The sequence below is a fragment of the Hippocampus comes genome, unplaced genomic scaffold (assembly GCF_001891065.2).
Source record: "Hippocampus comes isolate QL1 unplaced genomic scaffold, H_comes_QL1_v1.1 scaffold241, whole genome shotgun sequence".
Taxonomy (NCBI): domain Eukaryota; kingdom Metazoa; phylum Chordata; class Actinopteri; order Syngnathiformes; family Syngnathidae; genus Hippocampus; species Hippocampus comes.
The window spans coordinates 42,665-60,621 of record NW_017804969.1 but is presented as its reverse complement, the minus strand read 5'-3'; the positions used below and the strand labels follow the sequence as shown (position 1 = coordinate 60,621).

At 43.9% G+C, this 17,957-nt stretch overlaps 1 protein-coding gene across 2 annotated transcripts; it reads right to left on the bottom strand.

Annotated features, from left to right (window-relative positions):
• Window positions 1–274: 274 nt before the first annotated feature.
• On the bottom strand, window positions 275–6,524 carry klf4 (Kruppel like factor 4). 2 transcript variants are annotated; one of them, XM_019890618.1, is made up of 5 exons: window positions 6,250–6,524; window positions 6,037–6,137; window positions 3,209–4,040; window positions 2,666–2,836; window positions 275–1,118 (listed from the first exon to the last, which is right to left on the bottom strand). In XM_019890618.1, the coding sequence occupies exons 2-5, from the start codon at window positions 6,121–6,123 to the stop codon at window positions 943–945; spliced, it is 1,266 nt and encodes a 421-aa protein (XP_019746177.1). In that variant the 5' UTR covers window positions 6,124–6,137; window positions 6,250–6,524; the 3' UTR covers window positions 275–942. The 2 variants fall into 2 exon arrangements, with proteins under 2 accessions (XP_019746177.1, XP_019746168.1); XM_019890609.1 differs by having other exon boundaries at window positions 6,037–6,145; window positions 6,251–6,524.
• Window positions 6,525–17,957: the final 11,433 nt, after the last annotated feature.

The window sequence follows — 17,957 nt, the reverse complement described above, 5'->3', positions numbered from 1 at the left end:
TATTTTTTAACTGTCATGACTAAAGCAGGAGTAAGGAACACCGGTTCCTTTGGAGCCGGATCCTGCCTGTTTTGGATCCCTACGACTACTTCAACACACCTGATTCAAATGATCTGCTCATCGTCAAACTGTCGAGACGTGAAACGATCATAAACAATTGAAATATTTGTACTTCAACTACAGACTACTTGTCGAGTGCAGTCAGTTAATAAAGTTCAGGCACCCTGCCCAATATAGTCTTCTCATATTGAAAAAAAAACCCAACTACTGTATCCTTATTTGAAATACATTTTATTATACCATAAAATACAAAACATTTAATAACAAAGTATTTTTTTATCTACAAATGTACAATGTTGAAGATTATATTACATTTTTTTTTAGTTGGGCATATATAAAAACAAAAAAAGAAAAACCTCAACCCTTTTTTTTTTTTGTTCAGAGTCACTCGTTCCATTATAAAAATAGCAAGGTTTCCTTATAAATTATTGCACTATGCAACTTGCAGTGCATTCTCAGATTGCCGTCGCCGCTCCAAAACCTGATTATTGAGTGTGGAAGAGAGGGGAAACACTAGATATTTGGCACTTAGTCACCGCGTCTTTGGTACCTTTTTGGGCAAAAGTCACAAAGCACCATTCGGTATAAATTAATTAACATTGTACCTGAAGTGACAGGTGAAATGTAGATATGTATAAATATAGCTGTGCATTATTAATACAGTGTCATTGGCGATTTAATGAAGGCCTCTGGACATTTTCCATGTGAGATTCCAGTTGCTGGTCCTCTTTGAGTTTGGTCACATAAATAAAGTTGACTTCCAGTTTTCGGTCCCGTTCTGACCCACGCTCGCAGGTCTCGTCTTGATTGTCTTTAGCTGCGAACGCCACAGCATGTCATTTTAATGTATCTTTCTTTGTTTGTTTTTTGGGAGTCCCCTCCTCACAAGTGTCTCTTCATGTGGAGGGCCAGGTGGTCCGATCTGGAGAAAGCCCGGTCACACTTCTGACACTGGAACGGCCGGTGGCCTGTGTGCTTCCTGTAGTGGCGCGTCAGCTCATCGGAGCGTGCGAATTTCCAGCCGCAGCCCTCCCAGTCACAATGGTAAGGCTTCTCTCCTAGTTGGTGGGACACAGAAAATGGAGGTCAGTGGAGTTCATATCAGGGTTATTCAGACCCATAAGCCATTTAAGACCCACGGGATGTTTTCTGTTCAGTGCATTCGAAATAATAAAAGTAAATACACATTAGGTTATAAAAACAAGTGAAAATGTTGAATGTTACGAGACTTATCTAAAAAAAAAAAAAGGTTAAATGAACCATTACAATGCTTTTAATTCTTTTTAAATCACTCAAAAAATAGTTAAATAGCACCAGGTGTCAGGCTACTGTTCTCATAACTAATGTGCTTTGTCACAAATGATACAAAGCTCAAATGTAGAGACTTTTTTCCTTAAAATATGTTTGGCATCTGTTGAACTGCTGCATCGGATGTGGTTTGAGCACGTTTCACTTCCGTCTTCCATTTTTTTTTTCTTCTGGACACAGTCTTCAGTGGAAAAGGTTTGTACATCCCTGCATTAGTTACAGAATACATATGAAAGAAAAATTGCTTTTAAAACGAATTATGTTTTAGACTAGTCAAACTTAGAAGAAATAAAATAAAAAAAATACGTCTTAAATTTGAACTTTATGGATACAAAGAGATTACAAATACAAATGATAATTTACGATGTTACAGATGTAGCAATAGCTACAAACTGCCACTTGGTGGCAGTATCGCCCTGAAAATATCTTGCTCCGACACCATTCTGACAGGTGTCTTGAAAGGATGAGTGCTGTAATTGAATTTTTTTTTTTTTTTACACAGGGGTTACTTTCTTTTTACAGTTGTATGGCAGTCATGAATGTTAAAATGTTACTTCATAAAATGATGCCAATGGCACGAATGAATTCACCTCACATGATGTTCTCTTGCAATGATTTGGTGTAAGTCTTTTAAATGTGCTTCCTTTTTTCATATTTTCAGAGTTTGATGTGGTTAAAGTGTGTGCTTTTGGTTGACAACCCTAAAAGGTCCGCGCTTCCATTTCACTTCCTCTCTACGATTACAAAACAAAATAGTCTTTGTCTGGAGCCCATTAAAAGTACCGGTAAATCTTTGTTGGTACACACCATATAAATATGAGCAGTTTATGGGCAAACTTAAAAATGAACTCTGAGGGCTCAAAGAGTTTCTGTTTGGGATAAAACACTTGCAACTGTCACCAGTAATGTCTCCTTCTTGCTGAGCAGTGTGCGGCATATTTTCAAACCAAAACCATAACCAGTAGTTAGTTGCATGTTTGTATAATTGTGTGAGTTGATGCAGTCCAATGAAATGCAAGTCCCCCCCCCCCCTTTCAGAAAAATACAAGTAAACTGTGTTTGCGTTTCTGATCGAGATTTTTTAAAACTAACATTTGGAGATGTTTTCCTTTTTATTGGACACACAGTATACCGGGATTGAAACTTGAATTGTTTTAAAGTGCTTGAAACCACTGAGGTCCGCCCATACCTTCTCTTCATGTTAATTTAAAAATATATAGATCATAATTGTAAGCGTATATTCAGGTACAATACGGCTGTAAGGTGCCTGATAAGAGCTCTGTGTTTGACCGGTTACCTGTGTGCGTGCGGTGATGCGCTTTGAGGTGCGAGCTCTTGGTGTACGTCTTCCCGCAGCCGACGTAGTCGCACGTGTGCGTGGCGATGCGCTTGCGGGGCCACGAGCGGCGCCCCCGCTTGGGCTTGGGCTCCTCTGGTAAGCAGTCACCGCCGGAGACCATGAGGGGATCTGCGTATAAAAAAGGGAGGTGTCACTGTTTTCGGAAGATTTTGATGCAAGGTGGTGTCAGAACGACACAGACACGCAGTGGGAAAATGACTCCAAGTCGTACAAGAAAAACAATACATTTCGTTTGCTTCACATCTGGTCTGGTTTCTGCAGCGCTACGATTAAGAGACGGTTTTGTGTCCAAGGCCGTGGGATGTCGGTTTTAATCCCTTTCAAGTGCTTGTTTTAGGCTATAATTACAACCCACCATGTTGTGTAGGCCCTATTTAAATAAAAAAAAAAGATTTCTTTGACAATCTGGTCTTTGTTAGTGTCTGCGTTTGTTTTCTTGCGACTGATGCACGGATGTTGAACATGGCGTGAGCCGCTAACCTTGGTACTGTGGCATGGCGGTGGACTGAGGGTAGGCGGTGTATCCTTGCGGTGAGCTGTGGTGGTATCCGTGGGGAGGTAGAGGAATCTGAGCGTGAGGGTGGCCCAACACCTGGTGCTCGCGGCTCAGGGGGTGATCTGGGGAGAGCGACGACGACGAGGACAGTCGGCTGCCGCCGCCCGTCATGGCGCAGCGAACCCCGTTTCCGGGGAAGCCGTGCAGCTCGAGGTGGGCGGGCCGCTGCCGGTGCGGGTCCATCGGCTGCGAGATGGAACAGTTACTGGGAGCCTCCTGCTTTATGCGGTGGCACGTAAAGGGCGGCGAGGCCCGTGAGGCGGGGCGGTCTGATGCGGCGTTAACACAAGCCTTGGGGTTGTACTCCCCCAGGTCCACTGTGGTCTTGACCACAAATTTGCCGTGCAGGCTGGTAGGGTGGAGGTACGCCGGGTCCAGTTCAGGTCGCATGAGCTCCGCTACAAAGCCTCCGGACGGCGAGACGTCACTGATGTCCGGAATGGTGTAGAGCAACTCGGCCGAGCCCTGAGGGGACGGCAGCAAGGGGTACGAGGACGAGAAGGACCCGGGCGAGCTGGGCGGTAGAGCCTGGACGGAACCGCACCCCATAAGATCGTCCTGCTGCTGCTGCTGTTGCTGCTGCTGGAGCATGGAGTTGGACAGAATGAAGTCATAGTCCAAGTCCAGGTCTGGCTCAGTGTCTTTCTTGGACATGCTGGGGCTTGTGGTGCAGGTGGCAGTTGGATGGGCTGCGTCCGAGCTTCCGGTCGTTGGCACGCTGAGTCTCTTAAGATGGGACGGCTCCTCCTTCCATCTCTAAAGGAAAGTTACAGAGGCATTCATGACATCAGCAGTGACATCACCTTGGAAGTGATTGTCAAGATTCAAAAACAAGTGTTTGTTCATCCCTTTTCCCTGAATCAGACAACTGCCCTTTGCTGTAAATTGTACGAAAAAAAGTCTATGTTCGGGACTAGTCATTTTGAACACGAACTTAAAGTACAACAATCTCCCTTTTCCCGAGAGTCCAAAGTCCAAAACCTCAAGTGTTTTCTAAGTTCCACGTCTAAAAACATATCAGATTTGGTTTGGATTGCTATCTTGAAAGGGAGGTCAGAGGTATCTTATCATCGGACAAGACACGTTGCCCCCTCAAGTATGACAAGCTCCCTTTTGTAAGATGTCACACTGGCAACCGTTTCAATGTTCCAAGTCTATAAATGGATCAAATTTGGCTAGGGCAGCTCATCCGGCTTTCAAGGGCGACGTTTGCCAAGGCACTCATGACTTGGAAACAAGCCATTGTACCCTTAACGTACAGCAATCGACTTTTTCCACATGAACAGCTCATCTCCGGAGGTAGGTAGGTAGGTGGTAAAAATCCCTGGAGCAAGTCATCGCACCCCGCAAAAGTACAATAACGTCTTCTTTCCGGAGAGTGGAATTGACTACTTTTAATCAGGCCGATCATTTGAATCCAAGGTGTCTGCAATTTAACTCTTCCGGATCCCAAAATGTTCCCAAGGCCAACAGTCAAAGGTAGAAAAGAAGTATTTTGGGGGTGGGGGACAAGCCTGACCTAATTTAATGTCAATTTGCTTGAGTCCTTGTGTTTATCGTCTCCACGGTCAGCTTTGTGAACCACTACATTGCCAACCACCCCCCAACAAATGCTTTCCATCCAATTGGGGGCATGACACGGGATGTGGTATGCTTTTGGGTCCTCACTTTTCTGTAACTGCCACTCTGATACAAACTGATCTTTGTTTTAGAAACAAGCTGATTCCAGAACACGGGAGCTCCAAAATGTTTTGGCTATTCTTGAACTTTACAGAGTCGCCACCTCAAAATCTCATTATACGTACTTTTAAGTATGGCTAAATAATCCCTAAAATTAATTTTGGGGCAAATAATGCGTGTCTCAATGAATGAAGGCACTCCATTCAAATGGATGTTATTCTTAAATGGCAAATGTTTTGGGTTTTTTGGCAAGCCTCTTAAATCGAAGCTGGAAGTCTGCACATCAGCGGCATGTCGGATGTTTTCAGTCCAACTTCGTTGTGTTCAGGCCAAGCTGTTTGGCTTGAATTCATCATTTCTTGGCAAAAGGATTTTTGAGTCATGACATAGTTTATGAGTTGATATAAAGTGATATGTGCCGACCATCTTCTTAGATTACCTTTTTTCCGAAAAGTAAGATAAAACCATCCAGCTCAAATGTGGACTCATACCATTGCTGTGAGCTCTTTATACATACATATATACGTATATGACATTATAGTGCAGCATGACAAATATTAATGTTGATTAAGCGTGACTACATAATGGGTATTATCTATTATAAATATATATATTTGTTTGTTTGGGCCAGCTGTGGCATCTTGCCTATACATTACACTGGCCTGTGGTATGCCCAGACATGTTTGTGCTTTACTGTACTACTTTTTTTCCCCATTTTTGCATAAAGCAATAAGTTTGAAGGGAGAAAAATGTACTAGCATAAAAAAAAAACATCATTTGGGTTAAAAAGTTTCTCCAAACTGGTGTTTTAATGATGACAGAAATAAACAAAGTTATGTCGGCCATTACTGACTGGTCTAACCTGCCACTGGTGTTCCAATAAAATATTTAAGCCACGTCTATATTAGTGTGATATCAAATTTTTGCAAAGTTTGTGTAGCAGGGAGTGAACTATATTCGTGTTTTGGATCTTGAGTTGGAAAAAGTTGCCTCACAGACATACACCAGTCCTCTCAAGTAGATAGTTGTAACTTGGACTCACTCCTAAGGTAGTTGGGTGACTTGTACTCACTAGGTTGGCACTTCCTATGGTTTTGGTCTTGACAGCGGGGCTGGTGAAGGTGGAAATGGATGGCAGCAGGGTCCCTCCTAAAGCCATCTCGACGTCATTTGGAGGCTGCCTAAAGATAGACGACAAAATAAAATAAAAAAAAAATAAAGTGCCGGTCCTGATGTTGTAACTCCTCGGTGGTGGTGGTGGTGGTCCTCCCCCAAAAAATAGTCACCTCATTCACAAGATGTTCTGATCGAACTTGGAAGAAGTTAGAGGGTAAAAAGTAGGTAGCCCTTCCGCCGTGTGTCAAGACATGCTGCGAAAGAAGAAGCCCCTCGCGCGTGGGTTAGTTGTTATTTTTGTTGTGGGAAGACGCGAAGGCGCCGGCCGTGTTTGCGGGCGGTGGGGGTTGGGAGGGGGAGGGGGGGATTCCCTCGCTGGCCACGCGCAAAAGGAGCGGTGGCAGCGCGTCTTGGTGCGTGTGTAGAGTGAGAGTTGCGCGCGGAGCCGTTCCTCTTTAAAGCGCCGGCTGAGGCTCCGCCCCGTTGTGACGCGAGTCTGCCTGTTGTTTGTATTAGCAACGGTTGCCATGCGCACTGTGCGCTTGGTCCTGTGAAAAGTGGCTGAAGATCTGTAAAAAGTTATTGACCGGAAGAGTAGTTTATTGTATAGACGGGATAACTCGGTCGCTTGCTGCCGTATTTACACGTTTACGTCGGGCGCCATGTTCGAATATAGTGAGCTTCGGTTTCGTGAGGACGCGGTGGCTGGCCGTTGCACTTGTTTCTGACAAAAACAAAAAACACAACAAACTCACCAGAGATGATGGTTATTAAATGTGATGTGTTCTGCCGGTAAAAGTTGGTTGAAAAAAAAAGTTTTCTCTCACTAACCAATCAGAGGGCTGAAAAATGATGACGCCATCGAGAATCGTGAATTAGATCTCTGACAGGTGAAAGAAACAGTCCCTATGCAAATATAGCTTTCGTTACATGGGCCAGTACTATACATTCTTGAAGGGTAGGGCAGATTAGAGTGACATGGTAGCAAATAGAGGCTAAAATTTGATTGGGCAAAAAAAAAAAAAAAAAACTCGATCCATTTACAGCACTACTGGAAGTAGCGCAGCTAGAAAATTATGAATATGATTTATTCAAACAAATATTAGAATGTAGGATGTAATTGACTGTTGGCCTACATACTGTATATACCTTGGATTATTAACGAAGGCAGCACAGAACATCCGTGGAGTGAACGAGATTTTTTTTTTTTCTGTAATGGCTTATTTGGCTGATGCGAGCAGTGACACAGTTGATTGATAAGCAAATTATAACATTACCACAAATCACCAATTTTGCATAAAAATGCAAAATATCTGCCGATCAGATCCAACCGTTCAGATCTGTGTCAAGTCTAATCGATACTATACTGTTATTGAAAGCAGGGTCACATAGGTCAAAATCGTACTTTGTCATCAGAAAGCCATCACATCAATATTGGACGTTTGCGTATCAATCCTGTGTCGTGATAAGATGATACATCACGGTATCGCAATGTTTTTTATGTTTTTTGTTTTGTTTTTTTGTGACACACACCCTTCAACAAACTTCAATGCTAACTTGTCATTGGAATTACTTGGACATCGGACAGCCATAAATATCCTTCAGGTATCGATACTGTACCAGAAGAGAAATTCCAAATTCCTATCACCTGCAAAAAAAAAAAAAAAAAAAAACAAAAAAAACCAAGAGACTGACTAAATTTGTGAGTTATGAAAATCTGTCATGAGAAAAACTCACCCGGGGAGCTATCACAATGGCTGCGAGCGCTTTGCAGTGCTGCGTTTGAACTGGTTTTGAAGTGCTTGTGTTTGCTCAGAGCTGGTGAGCTAACACAAGCCTCTTTCTCTCGCTCGCTCACTTGCATGCGCTCTCTCTCTCTCTCTCTCTCTCTCTCTCTCTCTCTCTCTCTCTCTCCCCCTCTCACATACACACCGTCTTTCTTTGCGACACAATTATGATTGGCCAAGTTTTGAGAGCAAACAAAAGTCTCCGCCGCTCATCCTGCTTGCATCAGGATCTTGTCTGTTGGGGCATGTCAACAAACATGCCGTCATACTAACTGGACACCCTGGAAGTGTCATTGTATTATTATTATTATTATTATTATTATTAATTTTTTTAAGATTACCTGAGTGCGCGGCACTTTTTTTGTTGGCCAACATATGCAAGACAGTGGTGGGAAAGGAACATTTTGCGGAAGAGAAAATATACCCCGCGGAGATACACATGATCTATTAGGTAATCTGTCTAAACATCCCATTAGGATGTCTCCTGTAAACACGCCGCACTGGCTTTACCCCGACAACACTCCCCAAACTAGCTCAATGTGGGCTATGGCCATGATAGCCCGCTTCTTTATGTGGCCAGATAATGCTTTTTTTTTTTTTCTGGAAAAGGATCCATGCATTGTACGGCAAAAAGAAGGGTGAGGGAGAAGAGCGAAAAGAGATAAAGGCTGAGAAAATGACACCACTGTCTTGCTGTGTCTTCCATCCTCCTTTCAACACAATGATGGAGGCGTCTTGTGTCCCACTGAGGAAAATGACGTGTGAAGACAACGGAACTGTGACATAAAGTACACATTTCCGCAGGGAAATCTGTCCCTCAAGTCAAGAGTTCAAATCCTGCGTCATGCGTGACGTCACGCGTTACCCCTGCTGCAACGCCAGGTTTGGTGTGGCTTTTCCTTCAACGAGTTGTATTAACACAAGAAGGAATGTCATTTTTTTTAGGGTGGTTCAGTTCATATCAGTAGATCAATATTGATTTGGTGAAGTGATATTTTGCTCTGCGCAACTTCCCACTTTGAGATAATTGGAAGCGTGATGACAAGTGCTTTCGACACAAAGTAGTGTTGACTGTGAATGTCGGGCGTGACACCAGCGATCTCCAACCGCCGATATTATTTTCCGATTTCCAGCAGTGTGCCTACCTCACGATTGAGGCCAAAGGTGGAATTTCGGCTTGTGCGTTTTCTCCTGCTTCCTCGCGCTTTCCGAAAAGATGAATTCCTTTATTTCCTACGGGAGAACTCGTTTTGAAATCGGTCGTCGGTCGCAACTTATCCAACGGGGCGTTTTCCAGTTGTTTGATATGTTGCCTCAATTGTTCAACAGAATCCAAAAATAAGGTGACTTCACATGAAATTGTGAAGCTGCCTTTTGAATAACATTGAGAACGTTTTAATTTGGATTTTGATCCTTGGCAGAGGTCTCATCCTGGAAAGTTGCGGAGAAATGACTTGTGACAAGACAACGACAGTATCAGCAATCCCAATTGGCCCGGAGAGCAAATGCCGATTCGCATCATCAACGGTCTGATTTACCATTCCTTGTTGCCTTGCCTTGGCGCTGTCTAACTCTCGCGATTCCGGAGCCCACCCAGCATGAATCATATTTTAGAGCGCAACAAGCCAAATATCCACCATAAATTCATGCGCAGGAACGAGATGTGGAGAGATTGAGGTCATTACTGTATTATTAAATTAGAATACTTACACTTATTATTCTTCCGACAAGTGAAATTTCTTTTTTCGGGGGGGCTAACTTGCACTATAACTCTGCAAATTTGGCAGGCGTGTCTATTCTGGTCAGAAGAGACATACTTTTGGGTTCCTGGACAAGACCCTTCAAAACCTGGAAAGTTACCCATGCCCAGAAATGAGCCCTTTTGGTTTAAGGGCGGCCATTTTGGGCAAATACCACGGCTAGTAATTTGCCAAACTCCTTGAGAGATGGCCGTTGCGAAATTGCCAAGCTTTTTCTTTTTTTTTTTTTTTTTTTTTTGGGCCTTCGGCGTCTCATGTTTCCAGAGAATGGCGTCAACAGTGGACGATCGTTTGGAGGATCCACCATGAAAAAGGGGGCGCAAGGGCCCGCTCGTCGCTGCTCGAAGCTTTTATTATGTTATTATTATTACAGCGGCATGAATAACACTCTGTTAAGAGGTGTAACATTTTCCATTCATTAGCCGTGACATGACACGCGCGGCGTCTTATCACATCAAGTTAGCTCAGGTGTTAGCAATTATACTAATGCGTCCCCTCTAATGCTTTTGCCGGTGAACTGTAAACAGTGTCAGTGGTCACCGAGAACATTTGAGTAGCAGCAGATTAGGACTGAAGATATTGAAGCCAGCATTGGGCCACTCCGGTCTGGATGCCGCTCTGTAATTATTAGAAATAGTTGTCATTCTTGCACTAATTCGTGAAAGCCGAGTCGCTGCCTCGCGCGGACCCCCTCTAACGCTCTATGTCAAGCCAATTTAAAAAAATAAAAATAGACAAAAAAAAGGACAAACGGCTTTTATTTTTTATTTTTTAACTGAATGAAGATTATCTATATTTTTTTAAAGTACCACTATTTCTATTTTAAAACCATTTTAGAGGCATTTGAAATGAATGGAAATACAGTTAAAATAATCAATACTAGAGTGGGCCAAATGACCAGTGACTAATTATCTGTGTGTTTCTAACATAGGTGGTGAATAAAGATGATTGTGATTGGGATTCTTTTTGTTCTTCAAACGTTGGCACTCTGAACGTCCGCCCGCTTGAGGCTGGTGGTCCATCCGATGCCAGCCAAATGTTTCAAATCACGTTTCCCGTTGTGCGCCTGGGTGGCTCAAACAAACATTCAGGGAACACGCACTTAAAATGTGGAATGAGTTTTGAATTGCGGTATTGAGTGTGAGGTATGAGCAGGGTTGATGCCGGGACCGCAGAGTGCTGTCACGTCTCAGGGACGAAGCGCCGCGGCTTCCGTTGGCATGACAGGACGTCGCGGAGCGAGGGATCTCCCGCCAGGCCGCCGGCTGTCCGGCCTCTGCCTGCTCCGGGATTCCTCGCTCGCCTTAAATATGCGGGTTATTTTTAACCGCAGACGTCACGGAGCCCGACGCCCCCGCCCCTTTCGCTGCTCCAATGTTTCCTCTCCGCCAGGAGGGGAAATGAAGAGGGAGCTGGACTTCCTGGTCACATGACACGGGACAGGCAGCAGGAGGAGAAAGTTTTTGCAGGCTTGGACTCTCTCACCGGGCATGTTTGTGATGCATCATCCAGGGAATGAGGGTACATCGGCAGACAGCGGGGGTGTGTGGAGACAGTGGTGATGGTGGTGGGCGGGAGGGGATGTGGCCAGGATTAGAAGCCTCTAAAAAGCTAAGCCCCCGCGACTCCATCGAGGTTGAATGCTGTCTGTCGGACGCGGGAGAGTCAGGGACTTCCCATGAGCTCACCTTATTGATTCAACTTGGACGGCGTCGCCGCTCAGCGACGTCACAGAATTGATTTTTTTTCTCTTTTTTTATACGACTTCCAACCCGCTTTCACCTTCATTTTTAGGCCAATGCACTTCCCGTTGCTACGACGCGTGTCTTCAAGGTGCGCCGGGATTGACGATTCACATTTGGGCCCGATTAAACGTCTCCTTCAGGCCAACGATGATGATGATGATGATGATGAAACAAAGTGCAATCCGCCAGGGAGACTTCGCTCAATCTGTGGACGCTCAAGTTGAAATGTTCCGCAATAGTAATGATAACAACGATGAAAAATGTTCTCCCTCCAATCCGATCTGTTTTGCCACACTGGCTGACTTTGGCTGACTTCCAAGTTGTTCTAATCATGAAAACAATTGCTCTCGTAGGAAGTCACGTCAAGTGGAGCCATCCATTTTTTTTCCAGGCTCCAACCCTGTCATAAAACCTTGAATTAACTGTACAGCTGATTTTTTTGTTTTCTTTTTCGGTCATATAAACAGAGTTGAGGTCGTGGTTAGCACGTGTGCTTCACAGCTGGAAGTCACAGGTTGAATCTTGTCCCGGGCCTTCTTGTGTGGATGTTGCCTCCGTGGTTGTGTGGGTCTCCAGCCACCTCCCACATTTAAAGCTTTTCAGAAATGTTTGGTACAGCTCGTTAGAGGCACTTGACTGCCGTTTCTACGCGTGTAGTGATACGTGTAGTGAGGAATAACCAGTATTTACTACTTTCACACCTTAGCACACCATCATCATCAAAATGTTTCGTATTGTGAAGAATGAAGAAATGGTCCTGTCTTTGTGTTTCTCAAAATTTGATTTGAATGAATGAGCCGGTTGAATCACTGGCATGCAAATTGGCGTCATTGTTTCATTTTCGTATCTTAAAAGTGTTTGGAATCAAACAATTCTTGTAATCCTGACTTGACTGCGGCACATTCCGACTCGCGTTCAAATTCTTGTCGCTCTGCTGCCTCCGGAACGAAACTCCGTCCTAAAACCGAGGGCCTCGTCAATAAATGACGCTTAACAAACTCATTACTGGCATCTCGTGCCAATTCAAGTCGTCCGCTAATGACATGAACAGAAAACCAGACAATCGCAAGAGAGCTCTCAAAACATATCCGGCTATTGGACTTGGCTACCCGGCAACTCGATGCGAGCGGCGTCTGAAGCCAGCAAAGTGGTTAGCGCTCCCTAAATTTGGCCATTATTCTTCCAAGGACCTGCGCGCATACTTCCAGAGCGCCATTCAAACAATCTTATTTCGAAAAAAAAAAAAAAAAGCGACCTTAAAGCTCGCCAGCAAAGCGAGACCACAGCTTTACGACGTTAGCGAGGTTCCTATGGAAACATATGAGGATTCAAGTTGCGCTTCTGCGAGCGATCACAAGTTTTTCCCAGATCCAGAGGCGGGCTAATCAGGTGTCGACATTCTCCCGACGCGGCTCGGCTGTTCCCGTTTGGACTTGATCGACGACTTTGGAATTCCGGATGGCTTTTCCAGCTCCAAATCATCTGCGGACCATCTCCAAGTGGCATTATGATATGCTGACATCCATGCGGTAATTGTTGTCAGATTGCGGCGTGCGCACGAGGCCGCCGCACGTTCCAGAGCAGGCGCGGCGGGCTCGCCTGTTTTCCCGCTGGGAGCACTTGGGGAATGTGTGACCTTTTCCATGTATCCCCCCCGCTTTCGTTCCAACTTTTGGCTGGAAACGTGCCGCCAAATTGGGGGGCAACCGCTCTCAACGATGAGGTCAAACGCGAAACATAACAAGCGCAATCGTGGATGTATTAGGGGACGTGTTATGGAAAATGGACTTCTTAATGGCTTGTATACAAATAGTTGGTTCTGTGGAGTGGCCGCCCACCCGTCCGCTGCGAAACGACACAGCCAACTCAGTCTTTGAGTCAGCTGCCAAGACCAGAAATTAAATTCATCGGATTTCTTTCTTCTTCATCCTGCATCTGAGCTCTTGCCGGACACAAAGAGGGCATTCCGTCAGTACCGATGGAATTGCCTGGCGGACTGATGACTGACAGAAACTTTGAAACACTGACAGACTAAATGCCGACGGAAGCATTTTTTTTTGTTTTTTTCGGTCGTCACCCAAACCCGTCGCTAAGTCCGTCAGTTCCGAAGGAAGGTCCGTCAACGCTTCACGGACGGATTCATGTTTCGTCTGCTTGTGCTGCGCCTGCATGTGTCGTAGTAAGTGTGTTCTCGATGCTAATTGGCTGTCACCGATGCGCCGGCGCGAAAAACTCAAAGTGGCGAAATGGGCGAAGCAGCAAAATTGACGACTAATGGTGGACTGATGATGACAGAGCGGGCCGACCAGCAACCGATGAAATTGACATGACTCATTTTGTGTGAGACAGGAGTGCCCATAGAAACGGATCGATTTCGACAGAACTGTTTTAGAATGTGGGGAAAAATATACTCTCACTTTTTTTTTTGCTCGTTTGGGCTATAGAGACCGTAACGTGTCCTAGACAGTTTTTATGAAGACACCAGGGAACTGTTTATATTATAGAAAAATGGATGAAATAAATACTCCGTGTCTCCTTTAATGTGTTAATGCTGCAGAAAGATCCACAATTCAGTCTTTGCAATAAATCCGACAGGCAATGAGAGGGGCGAAACGTCAACAATACTTCTTCAAACCACCAAGGTGCAAAGTTGAACGTTTCAACATAAATCTCATGTCCACATCTTTCACTTTTCATTCCCCCGTTCCATATTTATGACGGGACAGTATACCTTCAGTAATGGGCTCGCGACTTCACTTTGTTCGTAATAGGACGTGGCATTTTTGCGGTAACCTTAATCAAACTCCAAATCATCTCAGACGGATGGTCCCTGCCGGAATGCTGGGCAAAAAGCAATCGCTTGACAGGCCCAATTTACGTGATCGCCTCGACGCTTAGACGTTTTATTGACATCATGCAGAGGAGGAGGAAAGGGAGTTTTAGGGGGGTTTTGGGGGGGAGGGAATGGGGGGGGGGGCTGTGACTCAAACCAGATGGGCCACCAGCTAGTGAACTCGCTCGTGGTGTCGCAGAGTTTTGGCTCAGAGAAATACTTAAACATGGAATACAATGTCGTAAAGTAGATCTTTGCGGCCCACTTTATACGGCTTGTAATCATTTGATAACTTTCCAATGGTCACAAAAAGCATGTGAAGCTGCTGAGAAAGTCTGCTTCAATGGTAACCCTCCAGATCCTTCCTATGATATTAGATGTATATAATAATAATAATATATATTTATTTTTTAGACACATGCTCCCCACAGTTTATAATCATGTTTTTAATGGGCGTTCTGCACATCAGCAGGGATGTGCTTTATGACAGAAACTGATGGGGGGGACCCATTGCCCAGGCAAATAAATAATCTCTAATCGATAAAATTTAATTGCCATCCCGAGATCAGTATTAGTATTAATAGTAAGAAGTCACCCCCAATCAATGTTTTCTTTTATTGTTTAAAAAAAAAAAAAAAGACTAGCTTGGCGAATGAGCCACGGCGGTTAGCGGGTAGCAGTTAGCAGCAACAGCGGGAACCCTGATAATAAATTAAAGATGGGTCATGGCGGTGCATCTGATACGCTGCCTTGTGGCCAGCTACCAGCGCGTTGGGGAAATGGGACATGACATCTCTCTTATATTTGCATGCTAAATCTCCCAACGCTAGCCAAGGACTCGGTTGCTTAGCTTAGCATTTGCCGCGTCGGCTCCAGACCACAAACAAACCAGAACTGGCCGGAAAATTCACCAGCGTTGTCGTAGCTAATTTGGAAAACTGCATTTTTACCGCGTTCAAAGGCTTTGACGGCTTTTGCGACGGCTGCCAGGTTTTGTGATGTTGATGCTAGTCTAAGCTAACAACAAATCATTAATCTTTTAATTTAGAGTTCTCTTTCTGGCCAAAAATGTCGAACGAGCGCTACCGACTTTTGAATCTGAAATAGATTTAAGGTTCACATGGGAATTATTACCCCTGAATTTGCAAATACGGTCAAAAGTCAAACAGTTGGAAGGATCCGAGCAGTAATCAATAGAAGTGTAATCCGGCAGTGAATTACAGTAAAAATTCCCTTGCTCATAAATGTCCATAAAACACGACAAACCCATGGCAACCATTACCAGAGTTGGCCATCTGTTACGAAACTACGATTCCTCTCTAGCGCGAAGGTCATGACAACTCGTGGAAGATGTAAAATTATCTTTTATTATTCACACTAGAATTGGAGACCTTTTGGTCATTGTTATTCAGATCACACAAACTGATGCAACCAGTGTGCAACATCAGTCTGGGAACATGTATGTTGAACTTTTTTAACTTGTGTTTGGATTATTATTATTATTTTTTTAATAAATACGATTGATTCATCGACATTTAATCATAGCGTAGTTTATTCCTTTGTGGCATCACACAGGAGTCATTATTGTCTACTTATTATGCAAACAATAACCAATGATATCATTTTTAACAGGGAAATTTCCACTCTACCACTGTTGCAAAGTTCATACAGAACTAATAGTTACGTTAGCTCTGGCATTAGCGCCTAAGCAAAAGCGGACCAATATCGTTGCCGATTGCAGGCCGTTGAAATGATTTTAAGATGTGATTATGCAATAAGCTTGCAAACTCTCATCGCTTTGCGTTATAAATGTGTTGCTCCCACTGTAGCTTTTAGTCCTAAAAGATGTTTTTTAAGCGCGATTAAGTTTTCAGTGTGAGTGACACTTAAATGAGGATAATTACAATGGAACACATCCAATGTTTTCTCATGTTACCATTAAAAAAAAAAAATGTAGATACATATACATATGCACCTGACTTCTAAATGACGTACATGACGACATGACCTCGTTGCACTCGCTCGTATGCAAGCTCACGTCCTTGTCAGACGTCGCCGGTGGAAAAAGTGACGCGGCGGAGATGTGTGCTAGCAGCGCGTTAGCGTCAAAACACTCTGGCTCTGTGTGCCGCGAGGGGAAAAAATACAACTTGTTGTTTGTGTTGGACCCTTCGAGTGCCGCTGTCACCGCGTTCGGGGCAAAGAAAAACGAAGGTGACTATTTAAAGCGGCGGACGTGCTATCAATGGAGGCCTTTATTCGTGACTGCCTTTTATTTGGGCACAACGAGTGTCTTTGGGCTCGTTTGCTCGTGATGGAGTTTTGGCGTTGCAAGCAAGCGCGTGCCGGCAAAAGCCTGTTGCGACTGAGGCGTCGTTTTCATCACCTGTATTGTACCACATCCAACATGGGAGTTCCCTTGTAGTCTTCCACTTCAAACACCTTCCAAAGTTATTTTTAGAAAAAAAAAAATCAGCTTATTACATCATTTCAGTCTCGAGACTTTTTCACACTCCCTTGAACATGACAGTGTTGGCACATGATGAATTTAAAAATACATAAGAATAATAATTAAGCCCGTGAGCAGCATTTTTTTTTTTTCCTGGCGAATCCTCAAAATGATCATCAAACTTTGACGCGATATAATTTTGTGGCCAGGTTCCTTGAGACTTTTTTCATGCGCCCTGTTATGATAGACAAGCCCAGCCAATTGCGTGTCCATTGGTGAATCAGGTGGGAGGTGTGTGTGTGTGTGTGTGTGTGTGTGTGTGTGTGTGTGTGGGGGGGGGGGGGGGGGGGGATACATGATTCTGATTGAGGTTCAATCAGATTTGTCCGAAAATTACTGCGTCAAACAAAAATGGTCGACTTCCCGTTTGTCACTCTTTGTCCCGATATGATCATCACATTGACCAAATTTTGTGTCATTTGGTGGAACTGGCATCACTGTCTTATTTTTCAGAATCGGAACTTGAACACCATGCTCCGCCCACATTAGATGGCGTAGGCATTGAAAGCGTCACACTGAAGCATTGCTCTTCCGTCTTGTGCAACTGTTTCCAATTTTGTGCTCATTTGCTCAAATTCCCATCAGGACTTCATCAACTCCGAGCTCTGGGGTTCGTCTCAAATGGCTGCATCAAGTCAAAATGGTTGATGATCAGTTCAATTTTGTGCAGGCGTCCTTGAGACGTTTTCACACGTCCTCTTCATGATAGACATCATTCATTCAAAACTTTATGAGACCATCTCCAATTAGTTCAGAATGACTGTTGTTCTTGCGCTGGCTCTGCAGTATGTTCATTTTAGGATTCAGTATATTTTAACAGTCACTTACGGAGCCCTTAATGGCTCCTCCATATTTAGTGTCATTTTAGTATCCTGGTAGGCCATTCGGGTCCGTTGACTTTTAACTCGTAACATTACCAATGATCACAAGATGGCAGATATCGCTTAGTCAGGCTTACACTGGATCTTATACTTCCATATCCTACGAGAGTAGCCCTAATATTTTCTTTGCAGATTAAGAATGTAATGCAGGACAAAAATTGTACCTCAACAATATTAAAATTTTGAGGGAATTGATTTTGGTGATTTTTTTTTTTTTTTTTTTTAATGCAAGAGAGTCATGAAATATGTTTCCGGAAAAAACATTTTTTACATTTCGAAATGTCAAAATGCCTCGAGCGAAGCATTTGCTGGCGATCATTTACTGTATGCTGATTTGCTGTCGTTTTTTGAAAAATATATTT

What these genes read in the sequence shown, in the direction of transcription:
- klf4 (XM_019890609.1), bottom strand. An exon ending in CCATAGGAAGTGCCAACCTA is followed by an intron (nt 4,041 to 6,036) that starts GTGAGTACAAGT and finishes ACTTTCCTTTAG; the next exon opens with AGATGGAAGGAGGAGCCGTC. An exon ending in GCATCACCGCACGCACACAG is followed by an intron (nt 1,119 to 2,665) that starts GTAACCGGTCAA and finishes CCCACCAACTAG; the next exon opens with GAGAGAAGCCTTACCATTGT.